The 21,340-nt window shown below is 47.9% G+C and overlaps 1 protein-coding gene across 1 annotated transcript in view; it reads left to right on the forward strand.

Annotated features, from left to right (window-relative positions):
• Positions 1-21,340, forward strand: part of LOC144102646 (sodium-coupled monocarboxylate transporter 1-like) — a 63,980-nt gene that overhangs the window by 739 nt on the left and 41,901 nt on the right. Inside the window, exon 2 of the mRNA XM_077635862.1 lies at positions 2,933-3,196. Within this exon, the coding sequence (XP_077491988.1) occupies positions 2,933-3,196 (264 nt within the window). The remainder of the gene's footprint in view (positions 1-2,932; positions 3,197-21,340) is intronic.

Consider the following 21,340-nt stretch of genomic DNA (forward strand, 5'->3'; position numbering starts at 1 on the left):
ATGCCGGTATTAGAGTGAGAATCCCGAAAGCTGAGTTATAAGAGGATACATCTTCGAGAAGGCTGATCCCGCTCGTTTATGACCACTTTTAAAGAATTAAAATGCTTTCTAGCAGTCTTTAGAGTGCAGCAGTAAAACCATCTAAGAGAACTGAACAATAAAGCCAAATGAATTAAGAGAAGCCCGAATAAATCACAGATGGCCCTTCCAATTTAAAACAATCTAATAGTTGTTTGGTTTCTGAGGTTCAGATTTAAGTTAATTCAACAGAGGCAAAGATTTTGGTTTTTGGCTTCTGGGGAAAAGAAATGGCGCAGTATAGGTCTCACATCTTGGTGGACACCTGAACCGCGCCGTAAGGGAAGGGATAAAGGAGGGACTGAGAGAAGAAAGGAAGAGGTACTGTGGTGGAAGCCTCTGGAATAATTTCGACCATCTGGGGATCTTTAACGTGGAAAAAAGAGTCCATATTTCAGAAATGTTGACGTGCCATCACCCGCCGCGGTGGCTCAGTGGGTAAGGCGCTTGTCTGATGATCCGGAGTACCCGGATTCGAACCCGACCGCGGCGGCCGCATCTCGATGAGGGCGAAACACGAAAGGCGCCCGTGTGCGGTGCGATGTCAGTGCAGCACGTTAAACATCCCCAGGTCATCGAAATTATCCTGAATCCCTCCACTGCGGCAACTCTTTCTTCTTTCCCCTCTTCTTTTACCCCTCCACTTACGGCGTGGTTCGGGTGTCCACCGAGATATGTGAAACAGTTACTCCGTCATTTCTTTTCCTCAAAAACAAATTTTCATTTTTCATGTACTATCAGCACGGAGGCAAATGTGCGCATTGCCTGCAAGCAAAACACAATATCTGGGCTCACTACGATGTATTCAGCGATCAAAGTGATTTATCATTTTACTCAACAGATTCCTCCTCAGTAAACACAACAAATGGACGTCGAGCTGCACGTTGGAAGAATGACATAAAGTCGTGTTTCCCTTAAACATTTCTAGATAGCGCGTGGAGTGCTCACAACTTGTGTCTCGTGGGCTCGAAGTTGTATTTTAAACGTGAAGAGAAGGCAAGCGTAGTAGGGGGCGGCAGAAAGTTAGGTGGATGCCTGAGATTAAGTTTGCAGGCATACGGTGGGAGCAGATACAGATAGGACCTCGCCTCCCCGTATTTACAAACACGAATGAACATCTACGAATGAGAGTCCAAATAAGGGGTGACGATTTCAGCGCGCTGTAGATGTCAACAGGCGCCCTCGTTTCGCATATAGAGATTTTAGTGCACTCGTATACTCCAATAGTTACGAGCTTTCCAGAAAAAGGGGATCGCAGTTGGCACAGGACAACGTTAATTCAAAGTTAATGGGTGAGGCGTTCGTCCGGCAGTGGACACATTCAGGCCGACTATGATTTTCTTTCAACTCCAGCGTTAATGCAAAAGCTTTTGATCGAACCGCTTGATAACAAAGTTAAAGCACAGGAGACAACACTTATTTAACGGTCTTCATCTAGAGAGAGCGTGAATAAAGAAGAAAAAGGAGAGAGCAACTTTTTTAATGCGACAACAGTATAGCTGTCGTCACACTAGAACGCCGCCAATCTGCGTTGTTACGAAATGCGCTGATCGGTCGAGATAAGTCAAGTCACCATTTGACGTCATCACAACCTGCCCAGACGTCCCACCCCGACTGGTCGAAAGTGGTCAAGTTACCCTGCGACGTGGTCACAACCTGCCCACCGGGGACGGTGGCAACAAGGCCACCGGTTCGTAAGCAACCTTCCCAGTGTGGCAGATGGCAATTAAATTAAAGATTGTTCTAGATAAATCAAATGACCTCTGACGTCATGGAAACCTGCCCACCGGGTTGAGAACATCATATAGGTGCTAAACAGCAACCTAGATAGAGAATTGAAATCAAAAATCAGAAAAAATTTGGACTGGACACTTCAGCTCCGCCGTAAGGATATGACGCGATAATCAGTTCATGACAATACATGCGGAATTGGTCATTCTTAACTTTACATTCATACATTCCTGAGAGTCAGGACGCTACTCCTTCCGCAATAGTGCAGCGTTTAAGGAATGCGCCACCACCCTTCGATGGCAGGCGCTGCCACCGGTGGGGCTTAATGTGTGAAACAAGTTGCTCTCCCAGAGCAACCTGTCGCGATGAATCATTAATTCAACAGCCACCTGTCGCGATGGTCAGTTTGCGCACAATCCGGTGGGCAGCTTGTAAGGTTGCTGCAAGCCACGTGACCTTGGTGGCTCAAATAGGATGCTTCTTCGGCGGGTGGTCACCTGGGCCACCATACGCCACCCTATTTTTCGCTCGCAACGCCGACTCCGGATTTTCTCGGTAGCGGGGCCTTTAGAGCTATCGCATCAGAAATGTGATATTTGCGGCACAGCATAGCGGGTGCCTGCAACTGCAGCTAACAGTCCGACTAGGGTGATTGATGGACCGACAATCGCAGAGTTTGACGCGAGCAGACGCACCCACAGACGTGGCAACAGAAACTGCAAAAAATGTGAAATCGACAGCTATGGCATTCCACTGTTACTGTAACCTAAGCGCCCCGCTTTTTTTAAAAAAGGAGTGGTTCGGTTATATCATAAAATAGAAAGCTCAAGACGGGCCTGAGAAGAGCGAAGCTGCTTTACACATCCTGGAGATTCTGCAGGCAGCTGCCCGCCATGCCAGGGCGTCTTCCCCGTCAATGTGGGAATTTTTCTGATCACGAAGCAAATTTCTTGAAAAAGTGTAGAACCAATTGTGCAAGCATTCGCAATAGTGCAAGTACAGTTAAACGGGCCTTTACTGTTAGAACAAAAGCCTCAGCGGATGCAGCTAGTTCTCTTCACTTTCTAGCATCCCTGCACAGAGCAGACCACTCTGCCAAAACGAGCACACTGCCTAATCGTAGGCGGCGCCCCGCGGCAGAACGGCAGGCGCCAATGCCGAGATGGAGGCGTTCCTGGGCGGCCGCAGCCTCCCAGCATCGGCCCTCACGGTTTCCATCCTGGCCTCAGCGGTGAACGCCATGTCCGTGATCACCTTCTTAGGACACTTTTACGGGCACGGCTTTCACATAATTTGGCTCCTCTTCTCGATGCCGCTGTCAATGGTGGTCACATCCGTGGCGCTTGTGCCACTCCTGTACGACCTTCGGACGGTGTCCATATTTCAGGTGAGCACTCGACGAATTCGGTCGTAATTATGACTTTAATTATGTCTCACATCCCCGAAAAAGTATCCGTGCAACCGATGTGTCATGCAAGCCCTTATCACTTGGGCGAAAACTTGAATTGTAGGGAAACTAGTTAAGAGTCAAAAGAAAGCACAGTCAGCAATGTGACGGAAATGGCGGCTGCAGCGTCAAGTGAAAGAAATCGGCGTGTATCAGAAAATTAACGCGAGTTGGTGCCGCCGAAATTCATAACTGGGAATTGGCACGAGCAGAGGATCAAATCCAGCATTCTTGGCCGAAAATTTCGAATATCCCTTCCCTTACTGCGCGGTTCAGGTGTCCAACGATATATGAGACAGATACTTCGCCATTTCCTTTCCCCAAAAACCAATTATTATTATTATATTGTAAAGTACTGTTATGGAAAAATTGAAGGTAATGGCCCATTCTTCCGATAAGCAGCAAAATCTTTTTCATCGTTTTTCCATCGCTCGCATCGAGTATTTGAGACTGCACTAAGAAACAATGCGGAACGCTTTTCACGTCAGAAAAAACTTTAATAGCAAAAAATGGAAGCCTGCAATTATTATTATTAATTATTATTAATTGGTTTTAGGGGAAAGGAAATGGCGCAGTATCTGTCTCATATATCGTTGGACACCTGAACCGCGCCGTAAGGGAAGGGATAAGGGAGGGAGTGAAAGAAGAAAGGAAGAAGGAGGTGCCGTAGTGGAGGGCTCCGGAATAATTTCGACCACCTGGGGATCTTTAACGTGCACTGACATCGCACAGCACACGGGCGCCTTAGCGTTTTGCCTCCATAAAAACGCAGCCGCCGCGGTCGGGTTCGAACCCGGGAACTCCGGATCAGTAGTCGAGCGCCCTAACCACCTGCAAAAAAGAGATCTGCGATTCTGATTCGAAGTTCCCGGGTTCGAACCCGACAGCGGCGGCTCCGTTTTTATGGAGGCAAAACACTAAGGCACCCGTGTGCTGTGCGATGTCAGTGCACGTTAAAGATACCCAGGTGGTAGAAATTATTCCGGAGCCCTCCACTACGGCACCTCTTCTTCCTTTCTTCTTTCACTCCCTCCTTTATATCTTCCCTTACGGCGCTGTTCAGGTGTCCAATGATATATATGAGACAGATACTGCGCTCTTTCCTTTCCCCCAAAAATTATTATTATTATTATTATTATTATTATTATTATTATTATTATTATTATTATTATTATTATTATTATTATTATTATTATTATTATTATTATTATTATTATTATTATTATTATTATTATTATTATTATTATTATTATGATAGCCTGGAAGCAAAAATGGTTTGACGCTCGTTGTAAGCTGAGACAGCTGTGTGAAGAAGAATCCTTTGCAAAGATCTTTTTCAATGACAACTTGACTAAAGCTAACCGTGACCTGTTCTGGAAAGCAAGGACCAAGGCAAAGGCGGAGAAGAAGAAGAAAGGGAATTTTAATGAAAGAAAGGCGGAGAGGTCGGCCGGTGGTAACAGGGCCCTGGCCTGCTACTCCACACAGGGGAAAGGGAAGAGGAGGAAAAGGAAAGTGTGAATGAAGGCTGATGATGGCATAATACAATGAGTTTCACGGGTGATGTCTATGCACACGCACACACACACACACATAACACTGGCTGGCGCTCGCATCGCGGTTACTGGACACACATAAAACTCAAAACTGGTGTCTGCAACACAACACCGACACATGTCATTAACCATGTAGGTTGTGCACAGGCGGTCACAAACGAGTATCCAGGCCTGTTTCACACAAAAAGTTGAGCAGGGCTTTTGTCATACGCCACCAATCAGAACGTCTCGTCCTTGCGCCCAGAAGAGTTTCCTCAGAGAGAGGGCGAGAGTCCAGGTTTTTCACGGTCGCCTCCAATGTTGTTCTTTCAGAAGTATACTTCGGGCACGCGCAAAGAAGGTGTCCAATAGTCTCTGGTGTGTTGCACTGTGCGCAATTTGGGTTACTTTCGATGCCGATCTTGTGAAGATAGTGTTTGGTGTAGGCAACGCCAAGCCGTAGCCGGTGGAGTAAAGTCCCATGACGTCGCACCACCACAGATGGGAAATGTAATCGTGAGCCAGCGTCAAGCTTACACACGCGGTCCTGTTGATGAATCGGATCATGCCAGTGCGACTGCATTGCCGCCTGCATTAAATGCGCCAACAAGGCTCCAATGTCTGATCTTGAAAAGGCTATCTCAATAAAAGCACCATCACTATGTGCCATCCGAGCCTCGGCGTCAGCACGCTCGTTTCCCGCTATGCCGCAATGGCTCGGTATCCATTGAAACTTTATGATATGGCCGCGGTGGAAAGCCTCGGCTAACAAAAGCACAATCTGTTGAACCAGCTGCTCGCATGCTCTTGGTTTGAGATAAGTTTGTACGACCAGTAATGCCGATCTCGAGGGTTGTCCCTTTTGTTGGGTGAAGGGAGGAAAAATACTTGTGAAAAAGAACGGAACAGCGTCTCTTGTTCGAATTGGTAAACAAGCAGACCTGAAAAACATTGTTTAAGCACTATGCCGTTTTCGTTTTGCTAACTACCCACTTTTACTTCATTTAAAACATAATTTGGATACAACTTGGATCACTATTTCATGGTTGAGAGCGTAAACATTCGAATTTTACGCAAATATTGGGAAGAGTTTCAGTTTATAGCTGAATCTGCCGCTGGATATGTGGACGTGTTTGTAGTAACTGAAATCAATGTTTCTCAGGCGTGCATTGATTCATTTACTTTGCAAGGTTTTTCTGCCCATTATATTACCCGAAACGGACATCGTGGCGGTAGTATTGCTGTTTTTGTGAGCGACAACTGTGCTATTTCACCTGTAGATGCATCTTTTGAGCATGCTGAGTCCCTAATGCTCAAAATCAGTAAAGAGACATTTTCTGTGCACCTGTTATCTCTTTATCGACCGCCCTCCTCCAGCCTTTCACGATTTCTTATTGAGCCTGAAGAAACTTTGCTGCGTTGGAGTGCCGTGGATCACTTCTGTTTGACTGCTGACCTTAATATTAACATTTTATGCCCTACGAAAGTACCATTTTGTGATTACCTATCGAGGTTGTCTGCTTATGGCCTAGAATGCACAATTGGAGCTCCTACTAGAGTGGAATTAGTTAATAACCACTAGTACAGTTGTGCCTAGATCACAAATCGGTTAGTGCTCCTGATTGGTCATTTCGGTCGTGTACGATTTTACAAAGGTTGGCCGACCACTATTTCGTGTCATGCCGTCTTGCTTTACAGAACGCGCCTGGAACCCTTGATACGGTCACTGGTTTGGTCAACGCGAATCACTCCCCATTGTCAATCAGTCCAAGCTTGATAACCTTATCGCTTCATTTTATTGGGCATCGCTAACTAAGGAAGTTTCAGCTGGCAAGGTCTATGAAAAGTTTTGTATGCGGCTGAAAAACTTTGAATTACAGTGCACTCGGGTGGCAACTATCACAGTCAGAAAAGGTCACTGCTGGATGAGGCCGGACATTCTTAATGCAATTTCGTATAGAGATAGTTTATGGAAACAGTGCAAAAGAAGTCCAGAAAATCTAGCTCTGCGTTTAGAATTCAAGTCAGCAAGAAACAGGGTTGTCGCACTTTTACGCGGCGCCAAGCGCCGTTACTTCTTTCATAAATTCCAGCAATCTTCAAATAATCTGAGCAAAACTTGGTCTTCGGTAAATTATCTCCGAGGTATGAATTCTAATAAAAGTTCTGTTTTCGAATCATGTAGTCAGCCTCCGCCAGCAGTAGCTGATGCGTTCAACAAACACTTTGTAAAAGCGTCGCAAAGTGCGCTTACTCCAACTACTAGCTCTAGTTCGTATGCAGTCCATACCTGCGTCCGCTTTTCTTCCTAGGATCTTGAGGTGTGATATGAAAGGGATTCTTTTCAGTTTCCGCCCAACCAAGCATACTGGATATGTTGGAATACCATTACGCATCCTTCGCAGAAATTTTAATGTTCTGGCAGATATTCTCCTTTGCATACTGAATGGTTTTTTGGAGGGCGAAGAAATTCCTGAACGCCTGAAAACTGCAGTTGTTTTACCCCTACACAAGTCAGGACATAAAGATAAGATTGAAAACTATCGGCCAATTTCTATCCTACCTGTAATTGCCCAGGTTTTGGAAAAATTTCTTTTTGGCACTATGTCTTCTTTTCTTAACAAATTTTCTGTCCTAAATGATCGCCAGTTTTTCTTTGTCTCTGGGCGCGGTACTCTTGCCCTTCTCGGGGAATTTTCGGATGAACTGTTGTCAGCGTTTGTTCAGAACCTTTTCACGTGCGCTCTCTTCTTACATGCAGCGAAAGCATTTCACTCTTAACCATCAAATCTTGTTAGGCAAGCTGTATTTGTCAGGATTCCGCGGGCCTTTTTACCACATTCTCGAAGACTACCTCAGAAATTGTCATCAAGTGGTCGCTACCGGTGATAAGGGCGTTTTCAGTCGTAAATTGCCACTAAATGCGGGTGTGCCTCAGGGGTCAATTTTATCTTCATTGTTGTTTGATATTTTTGTGAATGACATTCCTTTGGCTATTTCAAATTGTTTGGTGTTCCAATGTGCTGATGACACAGCGTTACTGGCAAAGCATATATCCTACAAATTGACCTCTGATTTGTTGCAAAATGACATTTACAATGCAATACGCTGGTTTCCTGACAATGGAATTGCTGTCAACGCACTAAAAACACAGCTCGTCTGTTTTTGTTCTCCACTAAAGACAACTTTTATTAACAATCCTATTTACTTGCATATTTCAAACTGTTTCTTCTAAATGTTCACCTATTGAATATGTGGAATGTGTCAAGTATCTAGGAGTGTCTTTCGGCAGTAGCTTAACCTGGTATTACCATTTATCTCATGTTTGTTGTAAATTGAGGTCAGTGGCATGGTTGTTGTTTAATATTAAACGTTTTGTGCTTTTTTATGTAAAAAAAAACGATTGTACATGCTTTGGCGTACAGTGTGTTAAAATACGGAATTACCATCTTTGCCTTTTGATCGGATCGTTTGGTATGTAGGATCAACAGCATTTTAAAGAATATTGTTAAAAACGTTGCGTACAACGCACCCATTTTGAGAACTAAAAATATCTTCCGTGAACTAGGGCTCCCAAAATACAGATCCTTATTCATTGATACTGTTGTCCTTAAGCACTATTGGTACAGCGAATTTAAACACGAAACTACCCCGACGAGACAACATAGAAAACATAACCGTTACTTTGTTCCTCGGTCAAACACGAGGTATGGTGCGGCCAGGCGTTGCGCTTATGTTCCGGCTACCCTCAACAAACGGCCAGCTGAAATATTTAAGGCAAGCTCTAGAAGCAAACTCAAGAGACTTGCTGAAGAATGAATGAAAAAATTAGCTTTAGGATTGCTGCAATATGTTTCGCCTTATTAGACTTTGCGCCTTTATAATCTTTTCTGTGTTTCGAATCAACTTACTAATATTCAGTGTGCTCTATTTCATGTTCATTATTATTTTGCTTTCTTCTCCTATATACATACGCATGAGTCATACTTTTCTGTCACTATGTATTTTTTTAGGCAGTCCTACAAGCCATTTTAAGGCTTACACCGCCCTGTCTCTCCTGTATTTGCTACCGACGGTGACAAAATAAATTATTATTATTATTATTATTATTATTATTATTATTATTATTATTATTATTATTATTATTATTATTATTATTATTATTAAGTTGATCCCGGAGCGGTGGCTGAGTGGTTAACGCGCTCGGCTACTCATCCGGAGTACCCGGCTGCGAACCCGACCGCGGCGGCCGCGTTTAGATGATGGAGAAACGGTGGTGGTAGTGGTTTTATTAAAAATAATAGTAAAAAGAAAGGAAAAGATTTTTGCTAGCCCCGGCATCTGCCATCGATACTGAAGCACCTGAGCTGGGGCAGCGGAAATAAAGGATAGCAGGCAGAATGGAGAAATGAAATGAAAGAGGTGAGGGGACAGGAAGAGAGGATAGGGGGAGAAGTAATATGTACAAACTATTTACACAATAAGAAATGTGTCCAGGTTGTGCGCGTGATTAGTTCATTTTAGAGGAATTAAATCACATACGCGCACATCACTGTGTTGGCTACAACTAGAGTGGGCCGTCCAGTTATTAATCGTTCAAGGTAGCACACGCGGAGCGTTCGGTCACTGCGTGTAACTACCTGACAGAGAACAGACTGGACGTCAAGCTCGTGTGTTCGAGGAATGCACAGAGGCTCACCAAAGTTCGCTCACTAGTGCGCGCACTACCCTGCGGCCACAATAGCGTCTTGATGGAGTCTGGTAGTATGCCCTGCGCCCTATAGGCCGCGAGCATATCGCGACGAGCATCGGCGAACGCGGCACAGTGAAGGAGCAGGCGTTCTAGTGTTTCCACTGCACCGCATCCGTCACACACATCACTCCTCACGATTCCGTGACGCACCCGTCGTTCCCCGGGCCACACGCAGCCAATGCGCGCTCGGAGGATCATTGCACGTTGTGACCGTGTAAGTGCGCGACAGCCGGTGACACTGCTGATGCGCTCACCTCCCGCGATGCGTGGGTCGGGGTGCTGCTTTCGGAGATGGTCGTGGATGGCCGCACGCACATCCTTCAGCACAAGGGGCAGATCACTGGCAGGTAGTTGGTGTGCAGCGGTCGCGAGGTCGTCAGCTTCTTCGTTGCCGGCGATGCCGCAGTGACCGGGCACCAACTGTGCACGCACGGCACAACCTCTCTGCGCGAGGCGCTCGATGCGCGAGCGAATTTCCCGCACTAGTGGGGTACCGCGGCCGTTAGATTGCAGGCGGCTGAGGTTGGCGCGGGAGTCGCACAGCAGAGCACTCCTGGGCAGCTAAGGGCCGAGGGTGAGGAGCAGGTCCAGCCCGAGCCAGATCCCATCAACTCCGCCGTGGTGGAGGAGCCCAGGAAGGCTGCGTGTTGCTGGCTGTGCAGTCGCAGGGCGGGGATGGTGGCCGCCGCAGCAAGGGAGCAGCTGTCGCGGGCGACTGAGCCGTCGGTGTACACGAGGAGATGGCGCTCCTCGTGTATGACGGCTCTGGCCAGCTGCTGCACAGCACAGAGGGGTGTCCTCCGCTTTCACGCGATGCCGACGATCTCTCGCTGTACCTCTTAGGCCGCAGGCCAGGGCGCGCAGGAGCCGTAGGGGGGTGGGCCTTGGGTCAATTGCTCATACTCGAGCAGCGCCGCGCCCATTCGTGAGCGCGGGTGCGAGCGCATACGCTGCAGCAGCGAGCCGCCGTCTGGTGCGCGGTGAAGCCGGTCGATGTGATTCAATGCCCTGCGCGCTGCTTGGAGGTCAAGTGGCCACACTCCTGCCTCGGCCAACGTTGCGGCGCACTGCGAGTTTTTGGGCAGGCCTAGGCACACGCGCAGGGACTTGCGGTGCTGAAGCTCGAGTTTCTTCCAGCACGGCTTGCGCACCGTGACCAGCGGCAACGCATAGAGCCCCGCCCCCAAAGCTGCGGCATTGTATAGTCGCAGCGCGGCTTGCTGGGAGATGCCCTGGCCTCGAGCGGTGAGCTTGTGCACGGCGGCGGTGATCCTCTTCGTCTGCAGACAGGCCTTGGTCGCCGCGGGGCGGAAGGAAAGGCGCCAGTCTATGTCCAGCCCAAGGTACCGCACCGATTTACGCCAAGGAATCGGAATCCCATCCAGTGACAGTGGTGCAAGGTGCGCGCGCGAGCGCGAAACGCAGGCCATGGCCACCGATTTGCCCGCGCTCAGCGACAGACCAAGGCCACGCAAGCTGACATGGATTGCGGTCAGAGCTCCCTGAAGACACCCCCGCACGCGGAACGCTTCGCCCGATGGTCTCCGGCACCACAGAGCTATGTCGTCTGCATATATGGACATGTACACATGGTGTCGGCCGCTCGTGGGGAGGGAGGCCGGCACCACCGACATGGCCACATTAAAGAGAAATGGTGATACGACAGAGCCCTGCGGCACGCCCATGTCCACCGGGCGAGGCTTGGAGAGCTTACCACCTACTCGTACGCGCATGGTGCGCCCGCTCAGGAAGCCATGAACGTATCGCAAAAGGCGCCCGCTCACACCAGCCCCCTCAAGCACCGCGAGAATTGGTGCGCGGTGAACGTTGCCAAAAGCGCCCGAGACATCCAGTAGTAGCAGCAGCGCAACCTGGCCTGCCGCCCTGGCATGCTCCAGTGCTGTAACAACGTCCGATATAGAATCAGCCGTGCACCGCATCCCACGGAAACCCGTCTGCCGCCCGTCAAAAAAATCAGCCTCCGCAGCCCGCTCGTTGAGACGCTGCAATACCATATGCTCCATCAGCTTACCTGCCGCCGATGTTAATGCCACTGGCCCGTATCCGCTCAGCTCCGTAGGTGGGCGCCCTGCCTTTCGGATGGGACAAACGACAGCGGTTCGCTATTCCTCCGGTAGCTCCCCGCGTTCCCACACCAGGTTGATCTGCTGCAGAAGGATCTGTCGCTGCTGCGCATCCAGGTTTCGCAGCATCTGGTAAGTGCACAAACGCAAAGGCGCCCATGTGCTGAGCGATGTCAGTGCACATTAAAGATTCCCAGGTGGTCGAAATTATTCCGGAGCCCTCCACTACGGCACTCTATTTTATCTCTTCCGTTACTGCGCCCTTCAGGTGTCCGCCGAAATGTGAGAGACAGATATTGCGCCATTTCCATTCGCCAAAAAGCCAATTTTTAATTTTCGATTTCGAACTGCGAAGAACAGAAACGCTAACCCAGTACGCTACCGCGTCACACCCTTATGGGGGAGCTTAGGTGTTCTCTCCAATTTTCTTTAATCTCCTCCACACCGTACTGCAAGCCGTGCTACTGTTAGAGCACCAAGTCAGCGCAATTTCGAGGCTGAAAAAGCGCGAGTTCAGAGCCCGTTGCGGTAGGAGCAGTCCTTCAGAATAAGGATTTTTTGCCAAAGGCGGCGTCACGCGCATTAATCTGTCCCCGTGAACTTAACAGCGAAGACACAGAAAGTAAACCGCGCGTGAAGTGAGGTAGCAACTGGGGAAACTAGCACTCCCGGAAGAGAGAACTACTACTTTGCGTGTGTCCACGGTTGGGATTCGTATCCGTCAGATCAGGAATAATAAGTCGTCTACGAAATAAGTCGTAGCCAATACGATGACAAGGCCGGAAGGGCGTTAATCAGTCCGGAGATTCTTCTCAATTTGTGCATGCATGCGTGCGTGCGTGTGGATGGATGGCAACAACTTTGTTAGATGAACAAAAAAAAAAAGAAATCTAACAGGGTGGTTCCCTTTGAGCTTCATATAAAGCACGATCCACAAGCCATTTCCGGCCGACGGGCGGAGCGGTCCGTAAAGCAGCCTCCCAGGAAGAGTGGTGCCCTCCACTACTGCACCTCTCCCTTGCTTTCTTCTCCCACTCCCTCGTTTATCCCTTCCCTTACGACACAGTTCAGGTGTCCGCCGCTATGTATGACAAATACTGCGCCATTTCCGTTCCCCAAAAACCCCAATTTTCAAAGCGGCTGCGTTTTTATGGAGGAAAAACGCTAAGGCACCCGTGTGCTGTGCGATGCCAGCGCACGTTAAAGACCCCAGGTGGTCGAATTTATTCCGGAGCCCTCCAGTACGGCACGTCTTTCTTCCTTCTCTTCTTTTACTCCCTCCCTTATAACTTCCCTTACGGCGCGGTTCAGGTGTCCAAAGGTATATGAGATAGATACTGAGCCATTTCCTTTATCCAAAAAGATATTATTATTATTATTATTATTATTATTATTATTATTATTATTATTCTTGTTTGTATTTTGCTATATGCTGTACTTAACTGTTATCGGTCGTTCTTGTGTTCATTCTCCTTGATTTTTGTTTCATTAGTTATTTATATGTCTGTTGCCTGTTCTAGCTGTTTTCATTTACCGCTGCTCTCGCTGTTTTCTTGTTTTCGCTTTTTTGCTTCATGCTTGCTGTCACGCCTAGTTTATGTGTCTTTTTTTTCCTATCGCCTTGACTGCTGCATTACCTCCCCTGAGTGTCTTCCTTTGCGGTGAAATAAATTTACATTTTGTGCGTGTGAATGGTGTACCAGCACCAAGACCTTTGGGTTGTTCCTGGGAACCGGAAAATAAAGATCGATTATTATTATTATTATTATTATTATTATTATTATTATTATTATTATTATTATTATTATTATTATTATTATTATTATTATTATTATTATTATTATTATTATTATTATTATTATTATTATTATTATTATTATTATTATAAGCAGCCTCCAAAGAAGAATGAGTGGGATGCGGGATGCGGGTACTGCCCATGGGGAAGGGCATTCCCACAGGTAGTGCATAAGTGTGGGTATGGGCGCGCCGCAGGAGTTACAATGAAGCGCGGGAGGGCGGGGAAGCTGACGTGAAAGCATGAGAGACGGCAAGGTGAAATAAAGCAGCTCGTCGGTAATTGTCGCCATGTGGCGCAGGATAAGGGCGACAAGGTACTGGGGGGTGGTGGCAGTGTCATGCGGCTGATTTTGTAGAAAGCCGTGATTTGATGGTATGTAGAGAAGTCCGATGTGTATGGATGGAACGAAACAACTTTTATTAGACGAAATAAGAATCTTCCAGCGTGGTCCCCTACAGGTCCTGGAGTCCACAAGCTTGCGCTTCACATAAAGCCCGATCCACCAGCAATTCTGTAAGGTTTTGCGCGGGGTTGGGTACCTGATCGTTCGCGGTCCGGGAGAAGAGTTCTCGGGCCAGAGCATGAACGCGCTCATTACCGGGGATCGAGGCTAGCCCAGGGATCCACGACAGAGTACACGCTCGGTCGAGAGAGGTGGCTCTGACAAGAATATGGTGTGCGGCCGGCGTCGCCGCGCCCTTTAGGTTGTGTCTGTATGCGGCCTGGGAATCTGTGCAAGTTCCGTGTGTTGCGACAGCAAGAACCCAGATACAGATAATGATTAGATAAACCAAGCACCAGGACTTCTCTCTCCACCTGACTCCGAAGGCGCCCGTGTGCTGTGCGATGCCGGTGCACGTTTGGGATCCCAAGGTGGTGCTGCTGCTGTTGCTGATAGGAAGAAAAGTGCACGGGCCTGCCTACTGGCTCAAGACGAACCACGCTCGCTGCCGCGCGCTGAAAGTAGGATAGTAGGACAGTGCTGAAGTAGGATAGTAGGGCGCTCGGCTACTGATCCTGAGTTCCCGGATTCGATCCCGACCGCAGCGGCTGCGTTTTTATGGAGGCGAAATGCAAAGGCGTCCGTGTGCTGCGCGATGTCAGTGCACGTTAAAGATCCCCAGGTGGTAGAAATTATTCCGGAGCCCTCTGCTACGGGACCTATTTTTTGAAGCGAAAAGCTTCACTACGCTATTCAACACCGCGCTTCGCGCGAGCCGGCGTATGTCGGAGCACGAGTGACGTCACGCACAGCGCAGGTGGCCGCCGCCGACTCCGTCGCCTGACCTTTCGCCGCTGCCGCGCGTTACTCGCTCGCTCCCTAGTCACTACTGCGCATGCGCCACTAGTAGCACCGAGCCACAGGTGTTCCGCCGCTGCACGGCGCCGCGCCTTTCCTCGAAATCCAACTTTCAATTTTCAGTTTTCTATTATTTTTTCTTCTTTCCCTCCTTTATCCCTTCCTTTACGGCGCGGTTCGGGTGTCCACCGAGAGAGAGAGAGAAATTTTATTGTTGGAGAGGAAGTCGGGGCATGCCCCTGGGTCTCCGCACGACCCCACTGCACTCAAGTGTTTATGTCCCTAAGGTCCATAACACTGGCAGCCCGGCCGGTGGCGATTGTCTGCACGGCCGGGTCCTCCGAGTGCAGCAGGGTCTCCCAGTCCTCCCAGGTCTTGAGGTCCTCTAGGCCGCGCGGGGGAGGGTCCACCGGGCAGAGGGAGAGGATGTGGAGGGAAGAGGCGAATGGTTCTGGGCACAAGGTCGGACATCCACCGAGATATGTGAGATAGTTACTGTGCCATTTTTTTTCCTCAAAAACCAAACAAAACAAGTGAGCCGACGGCGATCATAGAGTTCATTGGCGTTGCCAACTTTGCAATGGCCGTTCATTTTCACGAAAGAAAAGGCGCAAAAACGGCTCCGTGGGCCAGTGGAGACCGCCGCCACATGTTTCAAAGCACGAATGAGGCGTCCACATATCCAGGGAGCCAGTTGTGGGCCCTTCCTTTCCTCAAAGCCATCGCCGTCTAGAAAACTGTCAACGCCAACGAACACAGTGAACGCCGGCATCTTTCGCTTTGTATATCCTGGATTAGCTGAGCTAATTCACATTATTTTTCCTTTCTTCTTTCACTCCCTTCTTCATCTCTTCCCTTTCGGCGCGGTTGAGGAGTCCAACGATATATGAGACAGATACTTCGCCATTTCTTTTCCCCAAAACAAAATATTTATTTATTTATTTATTTATTATATTGGTTCTTATGGTGATTTCTTTCAATAAATGAGCAAAGTGTGTTGATAAACTGATTCCCGCTGCTTTCTCCAGAAATACCCGGTGATTTAACCAGAAGGATACCAAAGGGATGAAGCGCAGTCTGGTGCTGCAGACAGTCAGGTGGAATTATAACGCAGAGAAAGATCTGTGGAGATGACGGGACCGCGGCGATAGAAAGCGCGAGTAACTGTGTACCACCAAGAAATACCTTAATCCTGCAGTTAGGTTATAGTAGTTTGGATTGGTTTGGTTATACTAGTTTGGATTGGATTGGATTGGATGTGGGGCTTGTCCCTTTATAACGGGTGGACATTACACCAAAGTCCTAGCCAGCTTTGAGACACTACGGCGGAGTCTGTCCCGCCGTGTCATCACCACCACCTATCATTTGAGAGTATTCCAATTTTCAAGGCGGCGTTTTGCCGTTTCGACCGCCCTGGCCTTGGAAATGGCTTTTTGTTCGTTAACCTCGCTGTCGGTCGCAATGCCCTCTGTTGGTTGAGCTGCGTCATGGTGATAATGACGATGATGGTTAATCTTCACGCAGCAGTCGAGACTCGCTGACTGCTTGTATATTAGGTGCTGCCAGCATGGTGAGACGCGAAGATATAGAGATGGAAACATACTTTCGCCGGTAGATGTCTGGGGGTCCTGGTTCCCAACGTGGCGCCAAACGCCATGACTTGCACACGGTAAACAGCATACTTAATTCTTACTCTTCGATAAATAATTACATTCGAGTAATACTCTTACAAGGCGAAGATGGGCCATTTGCCAATTTCCATGGTGTAAGAAATATTTAGGTGTTGACAATCCGCCGAACAGTAGGCTCAGATATAGTTCGATTCTCCTCACTCCTCTTTGGAAGAGAAAAGATGGCGCCACAAGAGTACCCGTCAAGCCGCAGAGCTGGAGCCGCTTTATGCAGTTGTTGCGGGATCGTTCGATGCCTCAGCGTGTACGTTTGCTTGTTAAAGTGCGGCAAAACACAGAATGACTGCAACTGTCATCGATACCGGGTCGAGACCCTCTTAACCCATTACCGCATTTGCGTCATACCCTTAACGCGAAGCATTGTGTCCCCTCCAATTTTTGCTTAAAAACATTTAAAAATTTGCGCGAGACATTGTTTAACATTGCAATGTCATTTTTGAATTTTAATTATTTTTCAATGGACGACTGCGCTGTAACCAGCTATCAAAACGTCGTTTGTAAGTCAGAGTAGCCTCCAAGCAGAGTGATGAATTAGTTCCTTTTAGCGGAAAACGAGACCATTACAAATGTTTACAGGAGCTTGAAGGATGCCGACAGAGAGTTGGCAGTGTATAAAACAATGGTGCGAGGTTGGACGAAGCGCCTGTCGCCACGAGCACGAGAGCAAAGAAGTCTGATCTCTCGCGCACCGGCCGCTCGCAGATAGCTCTGACGCCTGCAAATTTTGCAATGTGCGAACACTCTTAGTCGAACTGTTCGACAAATTGAAATCAAACAATTCGCTGAACAAGACACATTTGTTGGTAGTCCTGACGCATCTGTCTATAGTTAGGCTACCTAAAGGTCGGGCCCGCTGGTTTCATCGCAGCCTAACAGAGGGCCATAAGCAGCAAAGAAGGAACACCTTTTGAAAAAACATTGGTTTTAAGGGAAAGGAAATGGTGCAGTATCTCTCTCACATATCGGTGGAAGCCTGAACCGCGTCGTAAGGGAAGGGTTAAAGGAGGGAGTAAAAGAGGAAAGGAAGAAAGGGGTGCCGTAGTGGAGGGCTCCTGAATAATTTCGACCACCTGGGGATCTTTAACATGCACTGACATCACACAGCACACGGGCGCCTTAGCGTTACGCCTCCATCGAAACGCGGCCGCCGCGGTCGAGTTCGAACCCGGGAACTCCGGATCAGTAGCCGTGTGCCCTAACCACTGAGCCACCGCGGCAGGTTAAACATCTATGCCGATTCGCTTTCTCGTTTTGAGGCTAATGGTGACAGTTTTTGAGCATATAGCTCTTGAGGCGGATTCACACTGGCGAATCGAAAACGTCACACGACCAACTTCGCGCAATTAGTTACGGTTTCCGAAGCACTAGGAAAGCGGGGAGGGAGCGTAGCCAATCGATTTAAACCTGTCGCGCGACCTCCTGGACTCGCCAGTGTGAGTCTGCCTTTAGTCGCCCGTTCCTGAGTTCCGCGTCGTAGTCGTCGGCGTTTGTGGCATAACACGCCACCTCACAGGTGTCTTGTGTAGACGTATGATAAATGGCGTGTTGGTAGGTAGTAGCAGAGCGAAACGCCACCTGCTACGACGAAAGCGGTGGAATGGAAAACCGGAAGGTGGCTTCCACGGGAAGATCACGGAGGGTGGCCAGCAGCTTAACACGCCACCTGCCAATTGTGGCAGGTGGCGTGACAATACGTGAAGAGGCGCGCTAAAATTTCGCTTTATCGACTATCGTAATCGTGCGTCTGTTTTTCTGTCATCATCATTTTTTTCTCAAAAAAGTCAGAGGTGATGAAACATGAGTTCATAACTTCAAACCTGAAACAAAACGGGAATTCGTGAAGTGTCACCACACAACTTCACCACGGGAAATAGAAATGCAAAACAGCATCCTCCATTTGCAAACTCATGGCAAACTCAGGACCCTGAGGCACCCTTACCGACCCTTACCCTTGAGGGACTCTTGAGGACCCTTACCGATGTACTCTCTCATGGTGAAACAATCGACTTCGAAGCCTACTGCAAGACTGTTAGGAAACTGCACAAAATGATTCATGCGTGTTCGTCGCTGCAAACATGTGACCGATCGTTTGCTTCTCCACAACAACGCGAGGCCTGGCATAAGCCTGCGCACCCGAGAAGCGATCACAAAACTGCAGTGCACTCTTCGTCATCCACCCTACAGCACAGATCTCGCATCTTCTGACTGCCATCTTTTTGACCAACTGAAGGATGGACTACAGAAACTATAAATAAGTCATCAATGAAGTAATATCCTTGCTGAGACACAGACCAGTAGAGTGGTGCCACTAGGGAAAACAAGATTTTTTCTAATTAGCTGGCATAAGTCCATAGATTTCATCGGAGATTACGTAGAAAAATATGGCCTAAATATGGTTAAATAATCGGGGAAAAATATTATGCATTTAAATCCAGAGTACGAAATTCTTGCTTTGTGAAAACAAATGCCTTGTATTACTTATAGAATTACCGCTACTTATGCAGCTGTGAACTGGACTTAGTGGATGTATCTTCAGAAGAATGCGCAGTAGGCCTGCTTGAGTGACTACATTGCCCTTAATACTGTTCTGTCAAGAAATGCTCCACCGAGCGCGTACGATAGTCGTGCTAATTATCCAGCTGCATATTTGGTACAAACGTTGCCGGGCCATTTCATGCATTTCATACCACCGTGTTTTGTGCCACCGAAATGTACTGGGGGTGCAAACTGCTGGAGGATATGGTATGGCCAACCGATATTAACTGCTGCGATACCGTACCATCTCGCATCTTGTGTAGCTACGTAAGTGGTTCTTCGGAACGTAAAGCTTGATTCACATTTACAAGATGTGTGTGTGGGGGAGGGGGGAGGATCAAGACCACCAGCAGCACCCACAATTAATTTTGTTCGATGACCTTGTGACCTTCACATTTTTAGAGCGAAAGCACTCATACGCTCACCAACACCGACCAAGAATCTTGTAACCGTATTTACAGTACGTACGTATGATCTTGTGCCGTTGCCTAGCAACCCGAGTTACTAGCCGAGCTTACCCGAGTTACTCCAGTAAGCTCGGGCAGTAACTGAGGTAAACTCGGGTAAGTTCAGAGGAATTTCGCGCCAGCTGTGCGAGAGGTTCCTCGGGAAGAGCAGCATGGGTGGCACACAGCCTGTACTGGTGTCTGAAACAGCCACCTGCCAATGCAATGGCCCTCTCTTTGCCACTGCTTCGGTGTGCTAGTAGGGGTGTGAGGAATCACCACCATTAGTGAAGGTTCAGTAGAGAATGATCAATTGTGCATATGTGGGCATTAAGCCGCTAATGACATCACGTCATACACTTCAGGTGGAGCTTAAGCTCCTCTGCAATTGAAGACTGGACGCCTGGTTTCGCACATCTACTTAGTTTAACGATGTTAAACCCCAAACAAATTTTTGAGCCCGGGAATGCCTCAGTGCTTACGGCTCTCGGCTACTGAAGCGGCGGATACGCGTGCGATCCGGTTGCGGTGCTAGCGTGTCGATGGAGGCGAAACGAAAAAAGGCGCCCGTGCGCTGTGCAATGTCACTTCGGAATCCCCCTTAGCCAACGTGCTGCTTCGGGACGTTAAACTGCAGTATTAGCTCCGCGTCCCGTATAGCTCCGCGTCCCGTTGCTGTGCACGGAGCACAAATGAGCACTTCGAAATTAGCGTACCCTTTTAGTCTGTGGTATATGTGTTACCGCTTCCAGGTGAGGTTTTCCTTGCTGCTGGTGCTAGACGTCAGGAAGCTTGGGCGCGCAATGATCGTTCGCGACTGTATTTTTTTTCCCACACCAGCAAATAAATATCCTCGCAACTTTGCTGCCATTTATTCGGCATACAGTAGTAGCTGTTAGGACAAAAAAAATTGTACGCGCGAAAAGAGGGTGAAGTTGTTTTGTCGCCAATGCTTCAACCAACACTCGGACGTGTGATGGGACGTTGCATAAAATCGGGCTCATATGCTTGTTACGCAAGAAAAAAGTAGAAGCTTAGGCTAGTTGTTTGTACATTATCTGAACAGGAAAATACGCTATGCGCTTCCTTCCGTGCCTGCTAGTTTGAGCTGGAAAAATGTACGCATGATTCTTGTAAAAAAGTCTCCTTGTCGACAGGGTGACTCGTGAGACGCTAGCGTAAGCCGAGTGCCATGTTATGGACTTTGATACCGAGAACAACCACATAAATCAATTTTTAGCGAAAATTTTCACAATGGCCAGTTATGCAATAACTAACAAAAGGTACTTTTATTCACAAAGAACAATACTAAACTGGCAAACTTTTAGTTCTGTAAACGTACAGATATTTTGATCATACTTGTTTTCTGCAAAGTAGCGCATAAAAATATTGCTTTACATGCACAAAAAGCTATGAAAGTGAGTGAACTACTGACACGATGTCGTGTTAACGTAGCATGTTTTCGATGGCGCATAACATCTTTTCAGTGATTGCCATGAGCACACATGTTACTGTCTCCCCTTGCAGACTTTTTACAGTGTCAGCACAGCACAAATTTTCTTTGGTCATCAGTAACTAATTGTAGCGGCAACAACGTTTCTGTATATTTTTTTTGCATAGTGAGATGCTTACCCCTAAAACATGTCGAACAGTGAATTGTTTGTTATAGTAAAATCTTACAATACATTAAAACCGGCGTTCATAAACTATTTCTTGTTCAAAATGCTTTTGTGTAGAATTGTTGGGTATGGGTATCAAGTACTGATTTATCTCTATGTTCCAGGCACCACTGCGAGCCGTGGAAAATGTTCTGGCTCTTTAATCGAGCCCCCCGAGGGGACCGTGGACTAACCAACTGAATGACCTGCAGAGAAGGTTTTCAGGGGACACAATTTCGCAGCATGCCAAGGCTCGATCTTCCTCCAGACGTTGTGTAGCCGGC

This window comes from Amblyomma americanum, chromosome 8 (assembly GCF_052857255.1).
Source record: "Amblyomma americanum isolate KBUSLIRL-KWMA chromosome 8, ASM5285725v1, whole genome shotgun sequence".
Taxonomy (NCBI): domain Eukaryota; kingdom Metazoa; phylum Arthropoda; class Arachnida; order Ixodida; family Ixodidae; genus Amblyomma; species Amblyomma americanum.